General features: G+C 45.1%; 1 protein-coding gene across 2 annotated transcripts in view; it reads right to left on the bottom strand.

The window, feature by feature from the left end:
* Nucleotides 1-25,902, bottom strand: part of SLC12A8 (solute carrier family 12 member 8) — a 103,527-nt gene extending 77,625 nt beyond the window's left edge. For both annotated transcript variants that reach the window (XM_045540103.1, XM_045540102.1), the window contains exons 1-2: nt 25,716-25,902; nt 18,379-18,610 (exon numbers count right to left, since the gene is read on the bottom strand). In XM_045540103.1, coding sequence (XP_045396059.1) covers nt 18,379-18,610; nt 25,716-25,883 — 400 coding nt within the window. In that variant the 5' untranslated portion in view covers nt 25,884-25,902. The remainder of the gene's footprint in view (nt 1-18,378; nt 18,611-25,715) is intronic.
* Nucleotides 25,903-26,685: the final 783 nt, after the last annotated feature.

Here is a 26,685-nt window from a genome sequence, read left to right as displayed (position 1 = left end):
TAGTTTCTAATGGGGAGGAACCGTGAGCTCAGGACACTGGGGTGAGCCCATCTCAGGTTCTTATGACCACGAGCTGACAAAGTTGCTGCTCTCCCCACCTTACCCTGCTTCACCCCAGGAAGTGCTCTGCTTGGACCTACCCCAGAGGGCCAGAGGAAGGCAGTGGGGAGCCTGGAAGTGGAATTACAGGGTGCTCACTCCGCAATGCACGTTCCCTCCGCAGGTCTGGGCCTGACACCCCTGACAGCCCCTCCAGCTGCCCTGCCGCTTGCTTCCCTCGCACAGCTTGGAACTCGGATTTCTCCTCAACAATATACAGAGTTGCTGACTCTGCAAACAGAAGCAGGGACACAAACGCTCAGGTCAGCCAGTGCCTGAGCGGTACAGGCACCGTTCTCGCTCTGAGCCCGGGCACCCAGATGACACTGTGATTCTTTAACCGGTACATGCGTCGTTAAATTCTTCCGTAGCAAAACAAAGTTTCTTACATGTTCCACAGTAAGAAACTTAAGAGATCAATTTTAAATTTTAGAAGCAGTAATGTTATTCTCCAGGTTTAGGGGCGAACCCCATCCTGTGTTCTTTTTCTTCAAAGTGTTGTACTTCATTTGACAGAGAAAAACATTGTTTACCTTCATGAAGTCGCATCGCCATTTTGTAAGATTTCAGTATCCTGTCAGTAAAGACTTTGGGAATCTCCTTTGCATTTTTACAATTTCAGATATAAATTGTATCACCTCTTAAAAACTGACAGGAAGACCAGATTAAATTAAGTCAAGGTTAGAAGTTCCACATCTCTGGTTACGGCTGAGGTCTGAGGCCATCAGTCCCTCGGGAGGTGGTGAAATGTAACGGGCAAGAGCTTGGGTGATCTGATTGTCAACTCTACCCATGGGAAACAGGTACTTGCTCTCACCACCTCAATCTGCCCGTACGTAAAATGGGAATAATCATAGTATCTACTTCATTTTGTAACAATTAAATGAATTGAAATATGTAAAGCACAAAAAACAGTGCCTGGCATACAGAAGTGCTCGATAAGGGCTAGCTGTTATTATTTGCACTATTATAGATAAGTGTCTGACTACACAATAACTGTCTTCCTGCAAGTGAAGTTCCTTCCATCCAAAGGTGCACAAGGGCCAGGTGTGGTGGCTCACGCCTGTAATCCCAGCACTGTGGGAGGCTGAGGCGGGAGGATCACTTGAGCCCAGGAGTCTGAGACTAGCCTGGGCAACACAGCAAGACCCCATCTCTACACAAAATAAAAAAATTAGCCAGGCATGGTGGCATCCGCCTGTAGTCCCAGCTACTTGGGGGGCTGACGTAGGAGGATTGCTTGAGCCCAGGAGTTCAAGGATCCAGTGAGCTATGATCACACCACTGCACTCTAGCCAGGGTGACAGAGTGAGACCCTCCTCTAAAAAACACCTAAAACCAGGTCCACTTGCTGGTTCAGTGGCCTTGCTGTGCTAAGCCCTTCTCCTCCTGGTGCCCACAGCTAGCCCCATCTCTCAATCAGTCCCTAGTTGCAGATGCAAGTTTGGGTGAAGCAGGTGGTGTTTCTAACAACTCATTTAAGTCCTTTCACACTCAGGATTGAGACATGGGTCCCTAAAAGCGGCAAACTTAGCTTGCTGGTGGGCTGTCAAACAGCATAGCTGCCTCCTTCACCAGCGAGCATCCTAGGGGCCCCCTTGCAGTAGGTGAGTGATGACTCATTGCAGACATAGCTGGTCACATGGGGCTCACGGGTGCATGGTGGCATAGGGCAAGCAGCACTGGGAGAACTGGGCTCCAACGGTGGCTCTGTGTGACCCAGCAAAGGTCACTCAACCTCTCTGTGCCTAAGTTCCTCAACCACAGAATCGGGCACATCATCCAGATTCCACATGCCCAGTTTCCAGGACTCTTAAATACCATATAATTAATGCAGGGAGGTCAGAGGAAGGGCAATGATTCAACTGAAAACACAGCCTGTCCTCCAAAGCAGACTTCAGTGTTAGTGCTGACCTGCCTGGGTTTCCCATCCCCTTGTCGAGGCAGGGCCCATAACAATGTTATCACTTTTTAAAACATATGCCTAAACTAGTTCCTATTCCAGACAATTGGCAGGTGCCCAGTTAATAGATTGTTCCACCAGACAGTTGAATGCATTGGCCATTGATCAAACATGAGGTCACTGTAATCCTATGTGCTATAACTGGAAAAGCCTGACGAGAAACAATTGCCTCGTCTCTAGCAAATAGAAATCCATATTTGCACAACTCAAAATTTGTCCTTCTTGGTGTGTGGTTCGGGAGCAAAGGGAGATTTAGTTCAAGGTCAAATGGTTTTGCTCTTTGGCCCCCATATGTTGCCAATGTAACTGTCCACGAATGTTTCACATCAGCAAATCCCCAAGCAGATTCCAGCTGATCTGCAGGAATTTCTGGCTACCATTGCCGGATCCTTGGTTTTTCTCGCAAACCTGCACGGTTGGAAAGAACAGATCAGGAGACTCCTTGTCCCAGCTATCTGGATTCTTGTTTAATTTTACTCACTTATGCTCAGTGGATATGGATAATATGAAGCACATGTACTTTTCTCAAAAAAAGAAATAGAAAAAAAGAAAGAGCCTAAGGAACACAGAGCCGTTATTACCAGAGGCTGTGACATCTTCCCAGCACACAGGCATTCACGGACAAAACTCTCCCTGCAGAGCTGCTGCAGGTAAGACACGCACTCTAATCGTACCACTGATTCATCCACACTCCTTTCAAGTATATAATGCCTCCCTGAGCACCTCCATTCCTTGCAAACGAAAAAAAATCTAGGAGGAAAACTTTCAAAGCCCCAGTTTCTTCTGGGCTGCAACCCTTCCTTCCTTCCTTCTTCCCAAGAAGGTCTGACTGAACTTGCAACCTGACCCCACCCTGGGCCGGCGCTCCAGGCAGGCATTGTGTGAGCCCTTGCCAGCTGCATGTGCAGACAGAATACCTGAGAGCCGCTGCCAAAACAGGAAGGTCGGCGCCTCTCCGGAGGGAGGCCTGGGGAGTGTCCATCGCCCAGGCGACTGCGGAAAGAAGGGAAGGGGCTAGGGCTCCCCACACCTCCATCGAGGCTCCAGAGCTGTCTCTTGTACTCTCTCCATTCAGTTTGACTCATTCTTCATTCCCTCACTTAAACATATTGAGCACCCGCCCATAGCGAACTTGTGCTGGTGTTAGGTGACACAAAGGTGATGGAGATATATCCTTGTCCTCAAGGTATTCCTGTGGTTGCGACAGGCAACTCAGGGGGCAACCTAGCACCTGGGACTCCTAGAACCCCAGTGAAACCACCTCTCTGTAATCCCAGCCCTGATCCCACCAACAGGATCCCTTAGATCACATCACCACAAAAGCCAGTGGACGATGTACACAGCGGGACCCGGCAGCAGATCCACCCAGGCCAGCTCCATCTCAGCTTCATCTGCCCCTTAGCACCAGCAAGCGCTTGCAGATTCAGGTCCAGTTTCGGGTCTCAAGAACTTGTCTTATCACAGCCAATGGGTAACTGGCATATGTTGAGCTTCGATGTAGCAAATGAATAAACTTTTCAAGACTAAGTCATCTACGCTGCCCACTTCTGGATCCTCCAAAAACCTGCTCACTACCAGGGTCTACAACGTAACAAGTATCTAACTAGATAGTAACTAACTTATATATAAAGGAAAAATTTTTGTTTTACTAAGAGGTGTCAGGGCAGTAACAGGAAGGACCCCAGGCCGGACCAGAAATGCCCCTACAGTGGCTCATCCCAAGGATCCAGCCACGAATAGAGAAAGAGGGAAAGAGATCAGAACCAGAAAATGAGGAAGGGGGAAAAGGAGTCAGAAAGAGATGGTGAGAAAGAAAAAAAAGAAGACAGGAGAAGTCTGAAAGAGGCATGAAATTTTACTTGCTGTTTCCCATTTCTTTTACTGTGGCCACAAATTCCAGTAGGTCTGCTGCCCACACCAGGGGTCCTGGGATCCCTGTGTATTTCTGAATTAACACAACTTTCCAAGAACCATCCAAGAAAGTGGCAGCAATTCTCACCTGTGCGGGGGTCAGGGCTGCCTGCGGCCAGCAAGGTGGGTGGCCAAGGGCTGAGCAGCCTGCCCCCCAACTGGACTCACCCCTGTGTTCTCCAGGAAGGGGGTGCTGCCTGAGGACCCCGAGGGGAGTGGCCCATCCTGCTAGGCACTGTTCCCCCTCTGACTTGGGACTTGGGTTTGGTCCTGGCCGGCTGAGCTTGTCTCCAGCCTCTGTTCCTGGTGGCACTGGGGAAACGTGTTTTAGCCACCTCGGTACCTGGTCCTCACAGTCCTCATGTCCTCTCCTCCCTCCCCATCAAAGGCTCAGCTCTGACCCAGATAGTTCTAACCAGGTATGAGAGGGCCCGTGGAGACTGGTAGGTTCTTAAAGCCCCTTGATCTGAAAGGAGAAAGGTAGCAGCAAGAGATCCACCGCCTTCCTTCCAGGGCATGCCAGAGCCAGGCAGTGCCTGGGAGCACCAGGGAACAGCGCTTTGGAGTCAGGTGCCTCTGGGTTCACATCTTGGCTGAGCCACTTACTGTGCAGTTTTGGAAAAGTCGCATAACGTTTGGGGGCTTTGACTTCCTTGCCTGCAAAATTGGAATAATCACCTCACCCAGCCCACTGGGTTGTTTCAAGGATAAACAGAATGATACATGCAAAGTGCCTGACACAGAGTTAGTGCTCCATTACCATTGCTTCTCCTGCACCCATGCACCCAAGCAGCAGGTGTGTGCTGCACTCGTGGCCTGCAGCTGAGAGCAGGCAACTGAGAGGTACAGAGCAAAGTGAAGCCCTTGCACTGGGGCTAAGAGTTCCAGGCCCTGCCCTGAGGCTGCACCCCGAGTGATGGGGATAACGGTCTTGTCCCCTGAGTTCTGCCAACCTGTGAGCTGAGGTGTTTGGCCTCGCCCCATTTTGGTTTGTCCTTTAGTGAGCCTGAGTGCCCGACTCTGCAGGTGACAGTGCAGGCGCCACAGGAGCAGAGGGTGCCAGGCCAGGCATCTAGCCCTGGCTGCACAGTGGAACCACCTGGGGCTCTTTAAAATACAGACCATGGCCTCACCCCAGAGGGACTGACTGACTTGGTCTGGAGCAGGGCTTGGGATTCCTTTTTTTACCCCTGAGGCTCCCTTGGTACTTCTGATATTCAGACAGGGCTAAGGACCCCAGGAATAGAGGCTGGGATGAGAGGCTGGGCCCTCATTTAAAACGTTCATCAGCTACTCTTAGACTTTGCTTCTCTCTGCTGGACAGGGAAGGCGACTGGATACTGAGGCCCGGCTTCTTGCAAACGACTTCACCTATCTAGGTCGCTGTTCCTGCAGCTGTGAGTGGGGAAAGCAGCCCTCCCTTGCAGGGTCATTCCTGAGGTTCCCGTGAGAGTGTACCCAAAAGCCCTTGCTGTACAGCACCCCGCCCCCGCCCCACAAGTAAAACATAAATGCCAGGACACCACAGACCGCTCCACACAAAGGAGTGTGTGTTTCCTCCCAGGACCTCTGTGGCAGACAGGAAGGGTTGAGCCAGCAGTCCCGGGACAGGGCTCTCCGGCCCTCAGAGGCCAGAAAACAAAGTCAGAATCAGGACTCCACACAGAGGCCGTTCTGGGCACTGCCTAACTCACAGCGGCCTGGAGCACCCTGCCCCGCACAGCCAGGCGGAGAAGCCCGCCCACCGCAGGGGGAAGGGAGCCCGCAAGGAAGGCTCAGGAAGATGTGGGCTGGGAAGAAGATTCTACACAATCATGGTGGCAGTTCGCCTGCTGTCCTCCTCTTAGGGGGAGAACGGAGCCCCTGGGCAGGGGGACCCGGGCGGATGTTCCATGGTGGGGGCGCTGGGGCAGAAGAGGCCATGCAGTCCGGCATCACCATCTGTCACTCCTGCGCGAGCATCACTGAACGCCCACGGTGTGCCAGGCGCCGGGCACGCCAGGAGGGCCCCAGCCTTGCCCACGTGCGGGCCGCTCGGAGTTGCCACGGAGCACCGCAAACATGTGGGTGCTCATTACATCCTGAACAGGGACAGCCACCTGAGGAGATTCTGGGTGTGTTCCTGGGTACAGAATATTAATTTTTAGCTTACCCACTTTGTATGCTTGGAATTTTGCCAGAGTTTTTTTAACAAAAATATAGAACAGTGAAAAATACCTCTTCTGGTGAATTAAATTCCATCTTAACAAATATGGCTCCTCTGCTTCCAAATCAACACACTCTTCCCACACGCTCAGCCCATCCCAGGGCTTCACCCACGCCCACAGCGCGAGTGACTTCATCTCCACCCCAACCACACTGCTGAGCCCGGTCTGCCAAGTCGTCTCTGCTTGGGCCCTGCTCACGCCCTCCCCTGGCCTCACCGTCTTTCTGCTCCGTTATGGCTGCACGGGCCTGCCGGCCCCCAGGCCTGTGTCAGCCTCCTCCCCACCCACCCCACCCTGTCCCTTCCGCCCCAGCTCTCTCCACCCCTCCGCCCTTTCCCATCCCCAGAGGCAGCCGTCCCCATGGCTCTCCTGGGTCACCATGGCAGCCTCTCAAGTGACTCTCCTGCCTCCATTCTTCATCCCCATCCCAAGTCATTTTCCACACCGGGGCCCGAGCCATAAAGCTGGTGTCAGGTCTCCCAGTGCCCCAAGATGAAGCCAAGCCCCACGGTGAGGCCAACATGGGCTATCACAAGCTGACTCTGCCCGCCTCTGTGTCAGTCTCCGCACGCCTGGGGCTCCCTCGGTCTCTGCATAGCTGCTCCCCCCCTTCTTCCTCTGCTAAATCCTGCACTCCCTCAGCACTCAGCACAGAGGCATCTCTCTGGAAAGCCCCTCTGCACTGACAGCCCCAGGGAGCCCCAGGCGCCCTGTGCAAACCCCTGTCACAGCACTTGTCCCCACGCGGTAACTTGTCCGTGTCTCCCATACACCAGGAGCAGGTAAGTGAATGAAACGCCACTGCGTGTCGTAACCTGGATAAATCTCAAAAATACGTTGGGTGAGAAAAGCAAATTGCAAAATCGTTCGTTCATTCACCATTCAAATATTTATCAAATGAAAGGACCCATGAAGTATGACAAAATGTATGTAAAATTCTCAAACACGAAACAATAGTAGACACCGTGGTAGAAAAATAAAAAAACCTGGGAGGACCAGCCTTAGGATGGGGGTCGCCTGGGGAAGACGGTGGGTAGGCGAAAATAGGATTTAAAACTGTATCTGTCATGCTCTATTTGTTTTTGTTTTTGATAGAGCTCTGAAGCAAAACTGGCAAAACATTACCCATTAGATTTGGCTGGTGAACAAATGGGTATCTGCTATATTATTTTCCTGTATATTTGAAATATTCCATCGGTACATTTTTAAAACTTTTAACAGGAACCAGAGTCTCAAATGCCTTCATTGACGTCCCGAGGGCCTGAGCAGACTGCTGCAGCCGCGCTTCCCAAGGACCTGCACGGGCCGCAGGAAGGTAACCTGGAGACGTGAATATGATTTGTATCCTCGTTTTCACTGATGAGAAAACTGAGGCTCAGACTATCTAACATTGCTAGAGGCCACACAGAAATCCTGGATTTCAGACCACGTCTTCTGCATGTACAATTCCCGTGAACTACTTCATGCAAGAGCAAGAACTTGGGTCCAACAGAATGTGGTGAAGAGAATTCCAGAATAAGAAGCAGGGCTGTATTCATATGTATTGATAAAACAGTGAGCAGACACTTTTGGGGGGAGTGGATTGTTCAGAAAGGAGCAAAGTTGGAGATATGACTAAATGAGTAATTTAGGAATGGACCATGAAGCTCAGTGAATGAAAACCAAATGGGTTTGGATTCTGTCCTACAGCAATAAAAAGCCACTGAAGATGTTTAAGCTGGGGAGAGACAGAAACAAAGCACTGTTTTAGGAAAAGTGATCTGGCTTCGGTATACAGGTGTCGGTCGCCCTTAGGAGATAGTGGGGAACCAGAGGGGAGATCCTCAAAGGGTAAATTGGTATTTGGAAATCCCGAGTGGCCAACAGAAGAAATGACATCTGCAGAGGGAAGGTGAGAGCCATGGAACTGAAAGGACAGGAGTGCCTAAGCTGGATGGAGAAAGAAAAGTCATTTTCCAAGTTTTCCAGACCTAGGGAAATGGTGACAGGCATTCAGATGACAAGCTCATTATTTGTTCATTGATTATTTGGGGTCGGGGGTGGGGGCCAGGGGAGAAGAGGGTAAGTAAAGGGAGGAGGGGGAAATTGGGGACTTTAGCTTTGCTTGTCTTTGGTTCAGGATGGTGCCCAGACAGCCAGGTAGAGAGCCAGCAGGAGTGGGTGATACAGGAGCTCAGTTCCAGAGAGCTGGCGGGGCAGAGGAGAGCCACCAGGGCCCAGGGGTGGTGGAAGGTTATCTGTGAGGAGAGGGGCAGGAAGTCATCACTGACAGCAGAGGACTGAGCCCTGGGGCCCCCCTGCCCACATCAGGGGACAGGAAGACCCAGAAGAGAGCCAAGACAGTGTCCTGTCACAGAAGTGGCAAGAGTAGATGATTTCAAACCAGCACAGGTGGTCAACGGGACAAAAGGTGTCACATATAAGAAATGAGTAAATTCCCTGGATTTGGAGATGGAGGGTCACTGGGACCTCAGATAGAGCAATCTCGGCAGCGGGAGAGGCAGGCATGTTTGCTCCACCACCTTTATAGCTCCCAGGCGGTGACCTTGGCCTTACAGCCAAGCACAAGCCCCTCCCTCAGCCAGCAGAAGCGGATCCCACCTGCTGGATTCAGCGTGAGCTGGACGGGCGCCTGGCCTGCTGTGCCCGGTGGCAGAGTGCCACGGCAGGCCACAGTGGGCCGTGTGAGGCTACTACAGAGAGGCCAGGCCACCGTCTTCCTAGAGAACCAAAAAATCAAGCCTGGAGATGCATGATTTCAGTTTTAAATGCAGAACATAGAATTCAAATGTACCACATGTTACTTTATTTTCTAAAATGTATTTTCTCTATATTTGCCTGACTTCTATGGCAATAAGATCGTTTTGGCATGACACTCATCTTACATAAACGAAAATATGAGCCAACAGAATGGCATTTTAGGAGCTTTAAGCCAAACAAATGCTTGAGAGTGTCTTGTTTAAATTAAGTTGTCATGCTATTTAGCTTTTTACAGTAATGAAGCTCTGTGTCTTCCCAGAGCCTTGTGCAGTGACGCTTGTTTTAGGAGGACAGGACAGGACGTGGAGAAAGGAAGGGGGCCCAGGCTGCCGCCCTGCGGGCTAAGGAGCCGGGAGGTGAGGGAATGGGGGCCATGAGGAAGACCCACTGGTACAGGAAGTTTGGAGATGAAATGGGAGACATGATACAGAGAGGAGATGGCAGAGAGAGATGGCTTGAGACAGAGGGACCCAGGGGAGGGGGACGTGCCGGGTGAAAAATATCAAACTAATGAAAGTCTGCGCCCTGGCTGTGAGGCCCCCAGCCCCTTCTCCGTCCTCCACTCTGCTCCCAGAACTGGGCAGCCAGGCATGTCCCGGAAGGCGACTGGCGAGCTCTTCTCTAGAGAACACCAACTGCGCCAGAGGAAAGACCTGCAGAAACTGACATTCAGGAGACTTCCAGTGAAACATGCCACTTTGCCACAGGGTCACCCTATGGTGATGCCCACCCCCCACCGCTGCCACCCACGGGGGCTGCGCACAACTGCTGATCAGCCCTGCGCTGCCTCATCCATCAAGATGGACTAATGACCGAGAGCTACCAGGCGTTTGAAGAAAGCTGGCAGCAATTAACAGGGAGGACAAAACAAGATCATGGGGAGGAAAAATCCTGGGGGAAAAAAACAGGCAAAATAGAGAGCAAAGGAAAATTTCAAACAAAAATAAAATTATCCTTATATTTTATAGCCTGAAAGAGTCAGAAGGAAGCATTATATCCGTGAAACAAGAACAGGATGTGATTTTAAAATTAACAATTGGGAAACAACCAAGAGCTCTTGGAAATGAAAGATAACCAAAACAAAAAATTCAGTAGAAAGGCTGCTTATAAGTTGACAAAATCTCCCACAATGTAGGGAGGCGGAAAAAAGAGATGAACCATACAAGAGAAAAGGTTAAAATAATAATAGTAACAGAAAGTTCAAACCAGAAGCTCCAGAACCTTACTGGTTGGAATTCAAAAAGAAAACAAATAAAAAAACCAGAGAAAGGCCAGGTGTGGCGGCTCACGCCTATAATCCTAGCACTCTGGGAGGCTGAGGCAGGAGGATCGCTTGAGGTCAGGAGTTTGAGGTTGCTGTGAGCTGGGCTGACACGCACTCTAGCCCAAGGTGACAAAGCGAGACTCTGTCTCAAAAAAAAAAGTGGAGTCACATTTCCTCCTGGTGGAGGTAGAGATGGCACCACCTTCCCTGTGTAGGGCCCCCTTCTGTAGGTATGGGGGCAGCTGGGAACAGGTGGGAACCTGAGGGGTTCTTAATACTGTAGTCTTGCTTGGCTCTGTACACGCCTTGCACCACTGAGGATTCTCCCATAAATAAAAGCTTATACATACAGTAAAGAAAAAAAAAACAGAGAAAACAAACAGGAATAAATTGTCAAAGAAGTTCAAAATCCCAGACTGAACATGCCCAGGCCAACGAATAAGAATTTTCATTATGAAATTTTAGACCATCAGGGGTAAAGGGAAGATTCTTAGCACTTTGAGGAGAAACAAAGTCATCTACCAAGAACAGAAGTCAGAACAGCATCAAACTCCTAGATGCCACTGAGTGCTAGAAGACAAAGACAAAGCCACGGGTAACCTCAGAGTTCTATGGGAAAGTTACTTTCAACCGAGATTTTGATATCTTCTGCCAATCGCATATGAAGGTAGAAAAGTGACATTTTCGATCATAGACATTAGAGGATGATCTGGGATCCAGACAACAGGGATCCACACCTGGCAGCCATGACAGCAAGACCCAGTACACAGCTGGGATCCAGGCTGGGGACTGTTATCCAGGGGAAGGAAGGGGGAAGACAGGCTCCAAGGAGAAAAACATAACATAGGGAGCACTGCGAAAATACCAATGAGCATTGGAAAGTTCTAGGGAGCATTTTTTAAAATGGTAATAAAACCCTAGAAAATAACAAATAAAAATAATGAAGTAGAGTGAGTTGGATGGTGGCCCTTGAAAAACGCATTCATATCCTAACCCCAGGAGCCTGTGAATGTGGAAAAGGGTCTTTGCAGATTTACTTAAATTAAGATCTCCAGGTAAGATCAGCCTGGAGCTACTACCCTTTGAAGGAAGTGCTGTCCTGCCAACACCTCGATTTCAGACTTCCAGCCTCCAGAACTGGGAGAGCATAAATTTCTGTTGTTTCAACCCTATCAAAAAGTGAGCAAAGGACATGAACAGAAACTTTTCAAAAGAAGATAGACTAATGGATGGCCAGGCACGGTGGCTCACGCCTGTAATCCTAGCACTGTCAGAGGCCGAGGCGAGTGGATCGCTTGAGGTCAGGAGTTCGAGACCAGCCTGAGCAAGAGCGAGACCCCATCTCTACTAAAAAATAGAAAGAAATTATATGGCCAACTAAAAGTATATATAGAAAAAATTAGCTGGGCATGGTGGCACATGCCTGTAGTCCCAGCTACTCGGGAGGCTGAGGCAGTAGGATTGCTTAAGCCCAGGAGTTTGAGGTTGCTATGAGCTAGGCTGATGCCACGGCACTCACTCTAGCCTGGGCAACAAAGCGAGACTGTCTCAAAAAAAAAAAAAAAGATGATAGACTAATGGATAACAAACATATGAAAAAATGCTCAACATCTCGAATCATCAGGGAAATGCAAATCAAAACCACAATGAGATATCACTTATCTTATCTCCAGTGAGAATGGCCTTTATCAAAAAGTCCCATAACAATAGATGTTGGCGTGATTGCAGAGAGATAAGAACACTCATACACTGCTGGTAGTAATGCAAACTAGTACAAAATCTATGGAAAGCAATATGGAGATACCTGAAAGAGGTACAAGTAGAAGTACCATTTGATCCAGCAATCCCATTACTGGGCATCCACCCAAAAGAACAAAAGACATTCTATAAAAAAGACATCTGCACTCGAATGTCTAGAGTAGCACAATTCACAATTGCAAAGATGTGGAAACAACTCAAGTGCCCATCAATACATGAGCGGATTAATAAAATGTGGTATGTGTATACCATGGAGTACTATTCTGTCACAAAAAACAATGGTGGTATAGCACCTCTTGTATTATCCTGGATAGAGCTGGAGCCCATTCTACTAAGTATCACAAGAATGGAAAAACAAGCACCACATGTACTCACCATCAAATTGGCATTAACTGACCAACACTTAAATGCACATATAGTAATAACATTCATCGGGTGTGGGGCAGATGGGAGGAGGCAGGAGGGGATGGGTATATACGCACACGTAATGGGTGCTGTGTGCACTGACTGGGGGATGGACACACTTGAAGCTCTGACTGGGGCAAGGGCAATATAACATTTGTATCCCCATAATATGCTGAAATAAAATAAATAAATAAATAAATTTCTGTTGTTTTAAGCCACCTCGGTTGTAGTAGTTTGTTAGGGCAGCCCTGGGAAACTAATGCATGGGGTAAATTTAATTTCAGGAAAAGCTAGAAGATATACAAGAATGAAAGCAATCAGAGTACAATTTGGCTCAAAAATGAATGTTTTTATGTATATGTATTACTTCCAGTACTTATACAAATCAATTTTCAAAGGACAGATGACACATTACAAAAAAAGTTTTCAACATATCTAACATTGTCTAGCACTAATAAAACCTAAACAAATATTTGTTTTGTGTTGAATTAATTCTAAGGTAGAAGACCTTCTATAAATCATTAAAAAGACAACCTCAAAAAACAGGGAAACATTATAAACAATTCAAAGAAAAGGCAATACATGTAGTAATAAAAATATGAAAAAAAAATCATCCTCATTAGTGATTCCAGAAAAGCAAATTTTAAAAAAAGATTACATTTTTGCCTATCACATGGCATAAATTTAAAAGATTGAGTATATCCAACATTTTCCAAGGTCTGGGGAATCAGTGACTCTCGTCTACTGTTACCGGGAGTTCAGAATGGACCAACATTATTGGAGGGCAATTTGACAGAACCTAACAAAAGTTAAGACATGTTCGGCCTTTGTCCTGTGCATTCCATTTATAAGCCTTGATCCTGCAGAAATGAGCTCCAACTTTGTGCAGGATTTTTACATCAGCAATACTTGTATATAATAGCAATAAACTGGGGAAAAATCTAATATCCATCCATAAATTAATCTTTAAATATAAAGCATTTTAAATGTATAATATGGAATGCTATGCAGGTGTTTTAAAAGAAGGAGGGAATCCTAAATGTACTTACATCAAAGGATGCCCATGATATGGTAAGAGTAGGGGGAAGGGAAAGTAGCAAAACAATGTAAAATTTAATGACATTTTTACAAGGAACCATGCTGTTTGTGTTTATGTATATGCACATGTGCACGTGTGCTTGCATGAGAAAAGAAAATAAACTGGAAAGATATGTACCAATCTCCCTCTGAGGAGTAGGGGTGGGAGAATACAGTGAGGGGCGAAAACTTCCACTTTATAAGATTTTTTTAATTTTTACAATATAAAAACATTTATTTTGCCTTTAAAATAAAAATAAAGAGAAAGATATTGTTTGACTTAACAGTACTTAAGATTTTTTTTTTCTGGTTTTAAAATTAACTGATGTACTTTAAAAATGTGCCTGCAAATTCTTTGATACTTCCCCATTCAAAAGGTTGAAACTAATTCCCCTTCCTTTGAATGAGGACCAGACTTAGCGACTCACTCTAATGCATAGATTACGGTGGAAGTTCTGCTGTGTGGCTTCTGAGGCTAGATCATAAAAACGGAAAGCTTTCATCTTTTCTCTCTTTTTCTCTGATTGTTTGCTCTGGGGTAAGTCAGTCACCCTGTGTCAGGAGGTCACTAAAGCAGCACTCAGGAAAGGACCACACAGAGAGAAACTGAGGCCTCCTGATGACAGGTGACACCAACTTGCCAGTGAGGTCCTCTATCCCCAGTCAAGCCTTCCTATGACTGCAGCTGACTAACGCTAACGGGGCCCCATGAGAGACCCCAAGCCAGAACACCACCCAAGTCACCCCCAAATTCCTGGTGCACAGAAAGGGCTGGAGATAATAAGTGTTCATTGTTGTTTTATGCCACTAAGTTTTGAAGAAATTTGTTTGACAGCAAGAGATAACTAATACACGTGCCAGTCTACCCTACCCCTAGAGAGAAGTGGAGAAATTGAGTGAAAGAGGAAACTTTCGTTTTTTCATTTTTTACATTTTTACGTTATACATTTCAGGATTGTTGGGATTTATTTCTAGTCCTTTATATTTAAAGAAAGAAAAAGAAATAGGTTAGTCTTAAGTGTACTTAGAAATTTTTTTTTCTCATTTTAAAAGTAACACTAGTGAAAAGGGACAAAGGTGGAAGACAGACACCACCCAACTTCAGCACTTACTATAGGGCTGCAATGATCAAGACAGTGTGGTACTGGAGAAAGAATAGAAAAATATATCAATGGAACAGAAAAGAGAGCCCAGAAATAGACCCACCCAAATACAGTCAACTGTTACTTGACAAAGGCACAAAGGTAATTCAATGGAGACAGGACAGTGTTTTCAACAAATGGTGCTGGAACAACCAGACATCTACATGCAAAAATCCAAAAAATTGAATCTAGACACTCACCTTACAACCTTTACAAAAAACAACTCAAAATGGATCACAGACCTAAATGTGAAACATAAAATTTCTAAAAGATAACACAGGAGAAAATCCAGGTGACTTCAGGTTTAGCAATGAGTTTTGGGGTACAACACTCAAAGCATGAACCATGAAAAAAAATTCATAAGTTAGACTTCATTACAATCAAAAACTTCTGCTCTGCAAAAGATATGGTTAAGAGAATGAAAGACAAATCACAGACTTGGGAGATAATATTTGCAAAACACATATCTGATAAAGGGCTTGTATCCAAAATAGACAAAGAACACTTAAAACTCAACAGTAAGAAAACAACCCAATTTTTTAAAAGGGCAAAAGATCTAGACAGACACTTCAGCAACGATGATATACAGAAGGCAAATAAGCATACAAAAACACACTCCATATCATTTGTCATTGGGGAATTGCAAATTAAGACAACAATGAGATACTACTGCATACCTATTAGAATGACTAAAAAACCCAAAAAACAAAAAACTGACAATACCAAATGCGGGTGAGGATGTGGAGCAACAGAAACTCTCATTCATTGCTGGTGGAAATGCAAAATGATAGAGCCACTTTAAGAGCCAGTTTGACAGTTTTTTACAGAGGTGAAAAATAGTCGTACCATATGATCCAACAATCATGTGTCTAGATTGTATTTATCCAAATGAGTTGAAAATGTATCCTCAGAAAAACTTGAACACAGATGTTTATAACAGTTTTGTTCATAACTGCCCAAAACTAGAAGCAACCAAGATGTCTTTCAGTAGGTGAATTAATAAATAAACTGTGATACATCCAGATAATGGAATAATATTTAATGATAAAAAGAAATGAGCTATTGAGCCACAAAAAGACAGGGAGGAACCTTATATGCACATTACTAAGTGAAAGAAATCAACCTGAAAATGCTACATACTATAAGATTCCAACTATATGACATTCTGGAAAAGAAAAAACTATGGAGACAGTAAAAAGATTGGTGGTTGCCAGGAATTAGGGGGGTTTACAGGCGGAGCACAGGGGATTTTTAGGGCAGTGAAACTCTTCTGTATGATATTGTAATGGTGGACACATGGCATTGTATTAATATAATACATTTGTCAAAGCCCACAGAATGTATAACACTAAACTATGGACCTCAGTCAATAATAATGTATCAATATTGGTGTGTCACTTGTAACAAATGTACCCCGTTAACACAAGATGTTAATAATAGAGGAAGCTGTGATGGCAGAGGGTGCGAAAGCATATATAGGAACTTCTGTACTATCTGCTCAATTTTCTGTAAACCTAAAACTGCTCTAAAAACGAGTCCACACTCATTTTTAAATGAGTTAAAAAAAAAACACCAGTCAATTGAAGGAAAAGTAGAAGTAAGATAATACAGCCATACATAGTCTCAATAGAAAAATAATCACGGTTAACACTTAGGCACAGTTCCTTCTAGTCTTTTTTCAAATATCCACATATATTTTCTATTTTTTTTTGAGAGTTGAAATCATTCTGCTAAATTCATTCTGAAAGTTTATAGTTTGGTTTCAGTTGGATTTTTAACCGCAAAGAAAGTAGCCCATATAAGACATCAGTGATACCAAAAACAGATTCTAGAGGGGCCAGTTGCTATGGGAATGATTAAAAATAAATTTCATTTCACACTACACCCTGCTAATGTATTGACCAGAAGGAAAGAGAAATATTTGGAGTAACTTAAAAGAGTAGCCAAGAAAACTTCTAATCAAGAAGAAGGAAAATACATCAGCCTGGCGTAAGGTTTCCAAGAGGCCGGTAGTATCGCCCTGCAACTTTACCAATCATGCTCTTTCAGCAACCACGTCAATGGCAGGGAAAAGCACTGGGAACCAGGGACCAGACCGGACTCTCCCTCTCCTTCACTGACAGTCCGACAGGCAAAGGCCAGTAAGTTTCCTTTAGTTTGTGGGCTGTCCGTGCAGAGTGGTGCAGGGCCAGGAAAAAATCGCCCTTTCCCTCCAATAGAGAAGCTCCAAATATTTAGCAAGCTGCAAGGCCCAGGCTACAGGTGATCAGTATGGAAACCACATCAGCACTTAGCTCAGGAGTAGGTCCAGCCCACTGGGTGGGGCAGTCTAGGGGTTTTTGGAGAGGGACCAGGATGCCAGAAGGCAAAGGACATTCAGGGAGTTCAGGGGAGTGGCAGTTTTCCAACACAAGAAACTGTACATACGAGGAAGTGGTAAGGCCAGATCAGTGTGAACCAACTGAATTCTGACTTTCCTACAACCAACATTTTTATAAAAGCCCATTTAGACACAGCAGGGGCAGCCTCGGAGGGGAACAGCAGAGTTGCTATCACAAAACGACCGCACGTGGTGTGGAAACAGGCCCCGCTTCTCACCTCAGGGAACAGCTTGGGTTTAGCATCGAATGGATTTATTTTCAGATCCCAGCTCTGCTGTCCATCACCACAAACTACATAATATTTGAGCCCCAGTTTCCTCATCTGTACAATGGGTATAATTGTTCTTATCTCAAGAAGCTATGGTAAGGATTAAGTAAGATAAGCCATGAAAAGTGCTAAGCACAGTGCCTGGCACATAGCAAGTGTTCAGTGAAATGCAGTTGCCACGACCGCCACCACCTCATCACAGGTTATTGTCTGTGCTGCAGATTCTTTAAAAAACACAGCTGGTGGCCCCAGCTCCCATTCCCCGTCCATATCCAATGTAGATGCCTGGTCACTACTGCCATATTAAAGACAGAATCCCTGAAGTGCGAAATATCATGCAGTTACCATTTTTCTACAGCATCCTAGGAATAGCTCTGTACTTCAGACAGGAGCAAAGACTTTTGATGCTGAACCAACCCAAATCATAAAGCTACAAAGTTATGGACATTCTGGTAATACCTTTTCACTCAAGCCATAAGAATTTAGGATTAGAGTTGCCAGGCATCTTGAAGGATGAGAAAAACCCAGGGTTAGATTAAACAGTGATTGCTTGCAAATACATGATACCATTTCTAAATGATACAAAACTATACCTGGCTGCTTATTTTCTTTGAGCTTACTTAATGGATGTATATTTTTATTTTGAAAAAATTTAACATCGAAAACTATAAATAATCAAACATGTGTCTGTTCCCATCTCCCAGAAATGACAAGGGTTAACATTTGTTATATTTATATCAAGTTGTTTAAAAAAAGAAGAAAAAAGATATAAACTATGACAGAGAAAATTAAAGTCTATTTTATTCCCCACCCACATATCTATTTTTTGCCCACTCTCCCAATCACTGTTATGAATTTGATATTTATGCATCCAGTTCTGCCTTTTTGTTTTAGCTATATTTTTTGGCTATTTTTACTAGAAAGTAAATAAAAAGAACATGTGGAAAATGTGCTAAGCAATGTCTGTGTGAAGAGGGGTTTCCAGGCCCATGAAACTGCACCAAGACTCACCTGCACGTGTGATCCAGGAACAGCCCACACTAACCGGAAGTAAAGCCTATGGGGGAGGGGATACGTAGCCTGCAAACGCACGCCTATAAACATCTACAAAGCAGTGCAAATCCATAAGGCTATACTGCTTACCTGGGTCCAGGTGGGTGAAGGAGCCCACCACAAAGTCCAGGGTGGATACGGCCAGCAGGAACAGCAGCAGCAGCTGGAGGCGAATTATCCACTTGACACCCGCTAGGTTAATCCCCAGCAAGGCCAGAAGCACCACAACTGAAATTCCTCGCACAGCCCAGATATTCCTGAGGCCCAGCAAATCTGAGATGGATTCAGCAAAGCCGGTGATGTACATGGCCCCTGCAACACACTGACATGCAATTCCAGGTGGGAAGAGTCATCAAGAGAGAAGAGAATCAGGAGCCCACGGGCAGAACCGCCCAACACTGAGAACCCTGCCCCCACCCCCTCAACTGGCAGCTGGCTCAGCACCTGGGACCCAGCCTGGGGTTAAACCAGCCCATCCCACCTGTGAGCCTGTCTCTGGCCCCATTTCTGCTCTGTATCTTCACCAGAGAATGAACGCCAAGCCAAGGCTGAAAGCTGGTAACTAAGATGAAAAGACTATGGGAGGAAGAGGCCACGGAGGCCTTTGAATTTCTCTGTCCGAGTTATTCAAGAACTATTAATAAATACAGAACAAGAACACATGGGAGGCCCATCTACAGAGCCATAAAAGGGCGCTGCAGCAAACCACAGTTTTTTTCTCCATGTCTTTGTAGGTCAGTATTATTTTTAAAATTATCTAAAACTTGGAAATAGAAAAAAAACTTGGCATACCTTTTTCAATGTCATATGTGACAAAGGCTACCCAAGGACTATCTAGGTGACTGTATTTAGTTTGACTTACTATTTGCTATTGATTAAATGTATTAAATGTCCCAGACTTAATGAAGTTACATGTCCATGTATAGATTTTTTTTTTTAAGTAGAGATGCAAATAACTTCTGTTTAGTGGTACAGATAACCCAAAAGATTAGGGTTTGTTGTCCTGTAAGACATTAACTGGTTTTGTATCTAACCCAGCAATCTTATTCTTACATTTATTTATTAAGTTGCCTAACTATGAATTTATGACTTTGATCTCTACCCATCCAGTATCCTTCTCCATTGCTCTTTAGCATTTTACTGGCTCCTGCATTAATTCAGGCATTCAATAAATCTTTGGTACATACTTATTTTATATTTGCCTGAGAATCATAATTTCACCTTTTTGGAACTATTCAAAAGATAATTTCAAATTAAATAGCTGAAAATAACACCAGCCTCACTTTCCATGATTCCTCAGCCTCAGCTCCCTTCTCTCCTCAGGTTTGTCCCTTCACTGTCCCTGGTCCAACTGGTCACTCCCACCACTGTGGCCCTGCCCTTGCCGTTCTCCCAGGGAACAAATTCCATTAGGGCCTCATTCAAGTCCCTCTTTTCCCATGAAGCCTTTCCTCACCCTTCTTTTCTAAATAAATATCATGCTCACAGCCAGTATCATACAATTAATTATCTGGTTCCATATTCTATTATCATTTCATGCTTATACGTTTGTCTTTCCCCTCCCACCACCAACAATGCAAACATCTTAAACAATTTTTATGCTGATTACACCTCTTAAAATACCCTGCACTTGCTAGGCACGCTGTAAGCATTCAATAAATACTTTGTGATATGCTGACAGTATGAAAAGCGCTGTGGGAAGCAGGCACCACGAGGTCCCAGCCCTTTTGTATAAAGGCCAGAGGGTGATAATACGACTTCTGTATTTGAGGGGGCTCGGGAACAAGGCTGTTCTTCACTGAAATCAGCTCACTTTGCAAGTAGGTGTATGACATTTTTGTCAGCATCACCCACATTTACACATTTAGCTTAAACTGTTATTCCAGCCCTTCCAATATCCCATAGTGACAGGCATTTCTATCCATCTTTGGGTGAAGGGGGAAGCCCAAGAAATGTGGGGGGAATGCGGTCATCTCTGAGACAGAGAGAGAGAGAGAGAGGGAGGGAGGGACCTCAGAACTCAGAGTTGCCCCTGACTAAACACCAAGCATGGTGGTGATAATGATGTTATTTCACCGGTATATGGCCAGGTCAACAGGACTCCTCATGGTCAGACTTATCTAAATTTTAAAAAACAAATGACAAAAATGTAGTCATGATTATCATTTATATGGGCACCGCTTCCCCAGGTGTCTGACGTCTCTAACACACCGAGAATGAGGCCAGAGCTTGAGTGTGACCATTCGCATCTGGAGTTTCCAAACCAATTTTATCTTCTTGCAGCAGAACAGAATTCGTTCACAGGAGGCCAGCCAAGCTGTAAATGCTGCCTTTTGTTCCCAGTAACTCCAGAAATCTTACCCTTTCAGGTTGGTACCTAACATTGCTTTTTAGCCCAAAGATGCCATCAACAAGAAAAAAAAAAAAGCTCTTCAAGACACTCGTAAGAGCGTGGAGGTGAGGAGCACAGATTGTGAGGCCAAAGGCCAAATCCTTGTGACTTGAGAAAGTGTTTTCACTTCTCTGCGAAATGCAGATAATAACAGTACTTACTTCAAAAGGTTACAGTGAGATTTAAATGAGATAATTTGTTCAAAGTCCTAGAACAATATTGGGCTCATGGAGTTATAGAAATGATAGCACCGGCATTATCATTATTACTGTGTTATTATCACCATTGAAGAAGAGGAAACAGTAGCTAGCTGTGAATATCAAAAAATATTTTGCTAATACTAAATAGATAATGATAATGGCACTGGGAATTTGCAATCTAAGTTGTAAATAAGGATTCTTGAAACCAAAGAGACTTACTTCAGGGGAAAGCAATAACAGTCTAAAATTAAACTATCTTTTCAAAATCTTCGAGTTTGAGGATAAGAGGTGAGGGTATTTATGGAGAGTGGGAAAGTAAAGGTGTTGTAGAGATTTCATAGTTGGTCAGTGGAGGAACTAGTAAACAATGTGTCTTGGTTGGGAAGTATAGAAAAAGTATAAAAGAAAAATATAAGTTTAATTATGTCTTCTAAGGGTAGAATGTAACTGCTAGCAGAATTAAAAACAGAGTAGAACTTCCAAATCAACAGGAATGCAATAGAAATAAATTCGGCCTATAATGGCCAAGTCAGGAGAAATAGGAAATAAACCTCAAATTACCTAGAAATTAATGAAAAGGTGAATATTTTATTCTAAAACTCGAGAGGCACAACTAAACTTGTATTCAAAAGAAAAAGAAAAAAAGTAAACTGGGCACAGTGGCAGGCACATGCCTATGATCCCATCTACTTGAGAGGCTGAGGCAGGAGGATCACCGGAGCCCAGGAGATTGAATCCAGCCTGGGCAACATAGCGAGACCCTCATCTCTATAAAAAATAAATAAATAAGCAAAAGAAAAAAAGTATAGTCTTAAATTTTTCATTAGTTATAAAAGCAAGAAAAATATAGGAAAAAAATTTAACAAGAAACCATGAAAAGCTCAATGTAAATAAAAAGAAAGTAGAAAAAAATACAAAAAACGAAACCTTATCCTTTCAAAAAAATCAATTAGATAGATAAGCCCTTGGCAGCCTGATTAAAAACAAAAGAGAAAACGCAAAAATGTAGCCTAATAGGAATAAAAATGGAATAAAATTACTCATACAGAGGACAGTAAAAGAATGAATATAAAATTGTGCCATAAATTATGGTATATTCACATTATACAATATTAAGCAACCATTTAAAAAACATTGGTTTAAACCACTGATCAAGAGGAAATGTCTATGACTTAGTGTCAAGTGAGAAATACAAGCCATGGAATAGAGTATGAAATGTGTCCCCATTTTTATAAAAACAAGCAAAAAATATACAAAATGTAGTAAGTGTATGTTAGCAGAGGAAAAGGTGTTTCCATTGGTCACCTCAGGGGTGTGGGGGAGACTCTTTACATTCTCTCCAATGTGTTAACTGGCTCTGATGTATATCAGTTTGTAATTGTCAAAGCCTTTTATAAAGGAAAAAAATAAAAGCAAACATATCAACAGTACTATTATGTTCATGCAAAAATGAAATTGGGGTACATTACAGCCCAGTCCAGCTACGTTTAGGGAAACAGCCCAGCACTTGAGGCCTTTGCCTACACTCGGCTCACGACAGTCAACACAGGAGTGGTCTGAGCGCCAGTCACCCCTTGGGCCAAGTGTGGACATTCAGGGACTGCCAGGCCTTCCCCAGAGCAATCCAACTACGCATCTACTTTCCAAACTGAATACAGCTCTTACTTGGAAAACACTCCTGGCAATTTGTTTAATGTGTAAACATCTCCAGAGTTCATTTGATTTTAAAAGTATTTTTATTTCCCCCTAAAGTTTATAATCACAGGCATTCCTTTTCCTTTTTCATTCTCTACAGAGAAGCTTCTAACTCCCTCTCACAAGAGGCAGGGTGTGTTGCCCACCATTTTAAAGAGAGGAGGTGGCCTATTTCCAGGGTGCAATACCTCCATTGCAAGCTATTTGCTTTAGCAAAATTGCCCATTCACAATCACAGGCATTTTTCCTTTCATCTTTGGGTACCTACCCAGAGGACCAGAGCTGCCCCTCAACACCCCTCCCCTTCTGACACAAGCTCCCTGATTTACGGTCGAGGTTGGTGGATTAACACTTAGGTCCTGCATATGTGTTCCTTCCCATAACAAAAACTCCTAGATCAGGTATAAAAACTTTCCAATCCTCCATTGCCTTTGTATGGAGTCCAGCACAGACCATGTTAGCCACTAATAAATGCTTTTAGACATACCAGTGCAGGCTGAAGCTAGACATTTTGGTGTCCAGGGTAAGCAACCCTGAAGAAGCCCTTGGGCACACACAGGTGAGTGGAGCAGGGAGTGAGGGGTCTCTAGTCCATCCTCTCCCCCGCTGCCAAGGAGTCTGGTCCCACAGAGCAGGCCAGACACCAAGGCCTCGGGGAGCAAAAGGGGGAGGGTTCTGGAGGGTGCAGGGCAATAACAAGATCTTGTAAGCATTCAAAACCATTATTTTAAGTGTGTGTATCTCCTAAATGTTGATGCTCTAGGGCAAGGGTCGGCAAACTTTGGCCCACGGGCCAAATCTCGCTTGCTGCCTGTTTTGGTAACCAAAGCTTTATTGAGACACAGCTATGCTCATTTTTTTTTAATGTTTCCTATGGCTGCGTTCACACTACAATGGCAGAGTTGGGTTGTTGCGACAGAGACATATGACCCACAAACCCCAAAATATTTACTATCTGGCCCTTTACAAAAGTTTGTCAGCCTCTGCTTAGGGGCAAAACCAGGCAATCTGCTCTAAATGAATGCACTCATGCCTGGGAGGAGGGTGAGGCAGGTATTAAGAACAGGACTAGGGAGCCTTGGAAACCTCAACCGCACCCTTGAAGAAGAAAGAGTGCAAATCCATAACCTAATCTGTCACCTTAAGAAACTAGAACAAGAAGAGCAAACTAAACCCAAAGCAAGTAGAAAGAAAGAAATAATAAAGATTAGAGCAGAAATAAATGGAATAGAGACCAGAAAAATAATAGAGAAAAATCAACAAAGCCAAAAATTGGGTTGTTTTTTTTTTTTTTTGCAGACAAACCTTTATCTAGACTGACAAAAAAAAAAAAGAGAGAAGACTCAAATCACTAAAATCAGGAATGAAAGGGGAGACATTACCACCAACTTTACAAAAATAAAAAAGATTATAAGGGAATCATAAACAATTAATATGCCAATACATTAGATAACAGATGAAATGGACAATTTCCTAGAAAGACACAAACTGTCAAAACTGACTGAAGAAGAAATAGAAAATCAGAATGTGTCTAAATAAGCAAAGAAATTGAATTAGTAATCAAAAAAAACTTTCTACAAAGAAAAGTCCAGGACCAGATGATTTCACTGCTAAATTCTACCAAATGTTTAAAGGATGAACATCAATCTTTCACAAACTCTTCCTCCTCCAAAAAAAAAACTAGAAGAGGAGGGAACACCTCCCAACTCATTCTATGAGGCCAGTATTATCCCGACACCAAAACCAGACAAAGACATCACAAGAAAATTACAGAGCACCATCCCTCATGAATAGGTACACAAAGATCCTCAACAAAATATTGAAAAACCAAATTCAGCAACATAGAAAAAGGATTATACAGTAACCACAGCTTGACTGGGGACTCCCGGCCCAGGCCAGCTTCAGGAGAGGCAGAGGCACACCCAGACGCGGCCCAGGGATGGAGGCCGGTGCAACCGCGTCTCAGGCTGTGGCTGCCATCTTATTTGCGAACATCTTTCCTTCCAAGTCGGCCCACATAAGGGACACTCTCAATGATCCAGCTCTTTATACAGGGGGGTCAGCCTGGGTCCTGCCTGTGGGACCTGCTTCTAGAGGCTAGCCTGTCTGCCGGAGAGTGGGAAAAGCAGGACTTTGTTTGCCCATCTTGCAGCCTACTTGGCTATAAAATAGCAGAGAAGTTAAAACAACGACAACAAAAAAAACAAACTATATACAAATCCCCAGGGTACTAAAGTAAACTGACCACTTATTACTCATCTCTCCAACTACTATACCTAAAGATCTTTCTCCAGTAAAGGCAAGTGCTTTTTGAGAGCGCGGTGACAATCTGTCTGCCTTCCCTGCGTCTGTCCTAGACACACACACCCAGGCACACACACGTGCACGCACACACAGAGCCTTGTGCTGCTAGAGAATCAGATGTATTTATGCTGAAATACCCTGGCCCTGCTGCCTAAAAATAAAAGAAACAAAACTAGTGCTTTCTTTGAGGAGACTCTTGGACTCTTACTTAGACAAATTCTTTTCTTGAACTGTTTTTTCAACCACCCACCACCCTTTGTGCTATCATAAAAAAGCCTTTTTCAGTCCAAGAAATGATTACAAAGAACTGCTTCTTAATGTCTGCACTTTGTTTCCTCACCATCAAGTCACCATCCCTGTGTTTGAGCTAAATAAGCCTGAGGATTCCTGCGAGCACCCTGATGCAGCGGCTTCTCATTAATATTCTCCTTCTCAGACAGAGCGTCCACACAGGGGCTTTCCGCCTCCCTGTGCAGGCCACCCAAGCTATCAAAAGCATCTGAGAGCTCCAGCTCATTTGAGAAGTGCCTGCTTCTAGGAAAGTCTTTGGCACAGGCAAAATGCCCCTTCTTCAGCGCAAAAGTGCCCCAGGGCCCAGGCCACGCGGCTGCCAGCTGGGCTCCAGCCACTGTCGTGCACAGCCCTCCCTAGAACAGGCAGCAAGGATGGTGCTGGCCCCTGCGAGGTAGGAGTGGCGGAGGGAAAGGGCTCTGGACGGTGGGGTCAGGGCTCTGGACTCTGGCTTGGCTCTGCCACTGAGACCCCCTCAGAGTCCCAGCCTGCTCATCGTCCCCACTCTCAAGGCAGGGGAAGGGCTCTGGGTGCAGTGGCCTCACCTGTCCAAACACGTAGAGCAGCCCAATCGTGCCTCCCGTCTGCCCACCGAGGACGGAGGAGATCATGGAGTAGACGCCGCCACTGCCCACGCCGCCATGCTCCCCGACGCCAATGCCAGACAGTACGGTGACAAGGGCCACCAGGATCACGAAGGACACCAGAAACATGCCCAAGAGCACTCCTGTGTTTCCCTGCAGCAAAATAGCAAGGCGCAAAGTTGGGGTTAGGAGAGGTGGCCCCGCCAGACACGACCTCCCCTCATCCCCACAGCCCTGGGACTGGGTTGGGGCACAGAATGGGGCCGCTGGAATAGGACAAAGCAAGCACCACAAGAGCTGAGGCCCAGAAGAAGTTCTAAATGAAGGGAAGTGTCCTCGCTTCAGACTCTTCAACGACTCCCGGTGGCCTGTAGGGTAAAGTCAGAGCTACCTGAGATGCTCAGGAGGCGCCTCCTACTCTGTCACTCCGTGCCCTAGCATGCAGTGACATGATCTCTCCCCACACACTCTTCCCCACGCTGAGTCCCTCCTGCAATGCTTTTTCTGCTCATTCTGTAGCTTTGCCGGGTTACTGCAGTGTATCCTTTTTTTTTTTTTTTTGAGACAGAGTCTCACTCTATTGCCTGGGCTAGAGTGCCGTGGCGTCAGCCTCGCTCACAGCAACTTCAAACTCCTGGGCTCAACCGATCCTCCTGCCTCAGCCTCCCGAGTAGCTGGGACTACAGGCATGCACCACCATGCCTGGCTAATTTTTTCTGTATATATTTTTAGTTGGCCAGATAATTTCTTTCTATTTTTTCGTAGAGAAGGGGTCTCACTCTTGCTCAGGCTGGTCTTGAACTTCTGAGCCCAAACGATCCTCCCACCTCGGCCTCACAGAGTGCTAGGATTACAGGCGTGAGCCACCGTGCCCAGCCTGCAGTGTATCCTTTAAGACGCAGTGTCTGGGATTTCCTCCTGCAGGAAGCTG

Source organism: Lemur catta, chromosome 1 (assembly GCF_020740605.2).
Source record: "Lemur catta isolate mLemCat1 chromosome 1, mLemCat1.pri, whole genome shotgun sequence".
Taxonomy (NCBI): Eukaryota; Metazoa; Chordata; class Mammalia; order Primates; family Lemuridae; genus Lemur; species Lemur catta.
Note: the sequence above shows the minus strand (reverse complement) of the source record. Positions and strands in the feature narration are given on the sequence as shown.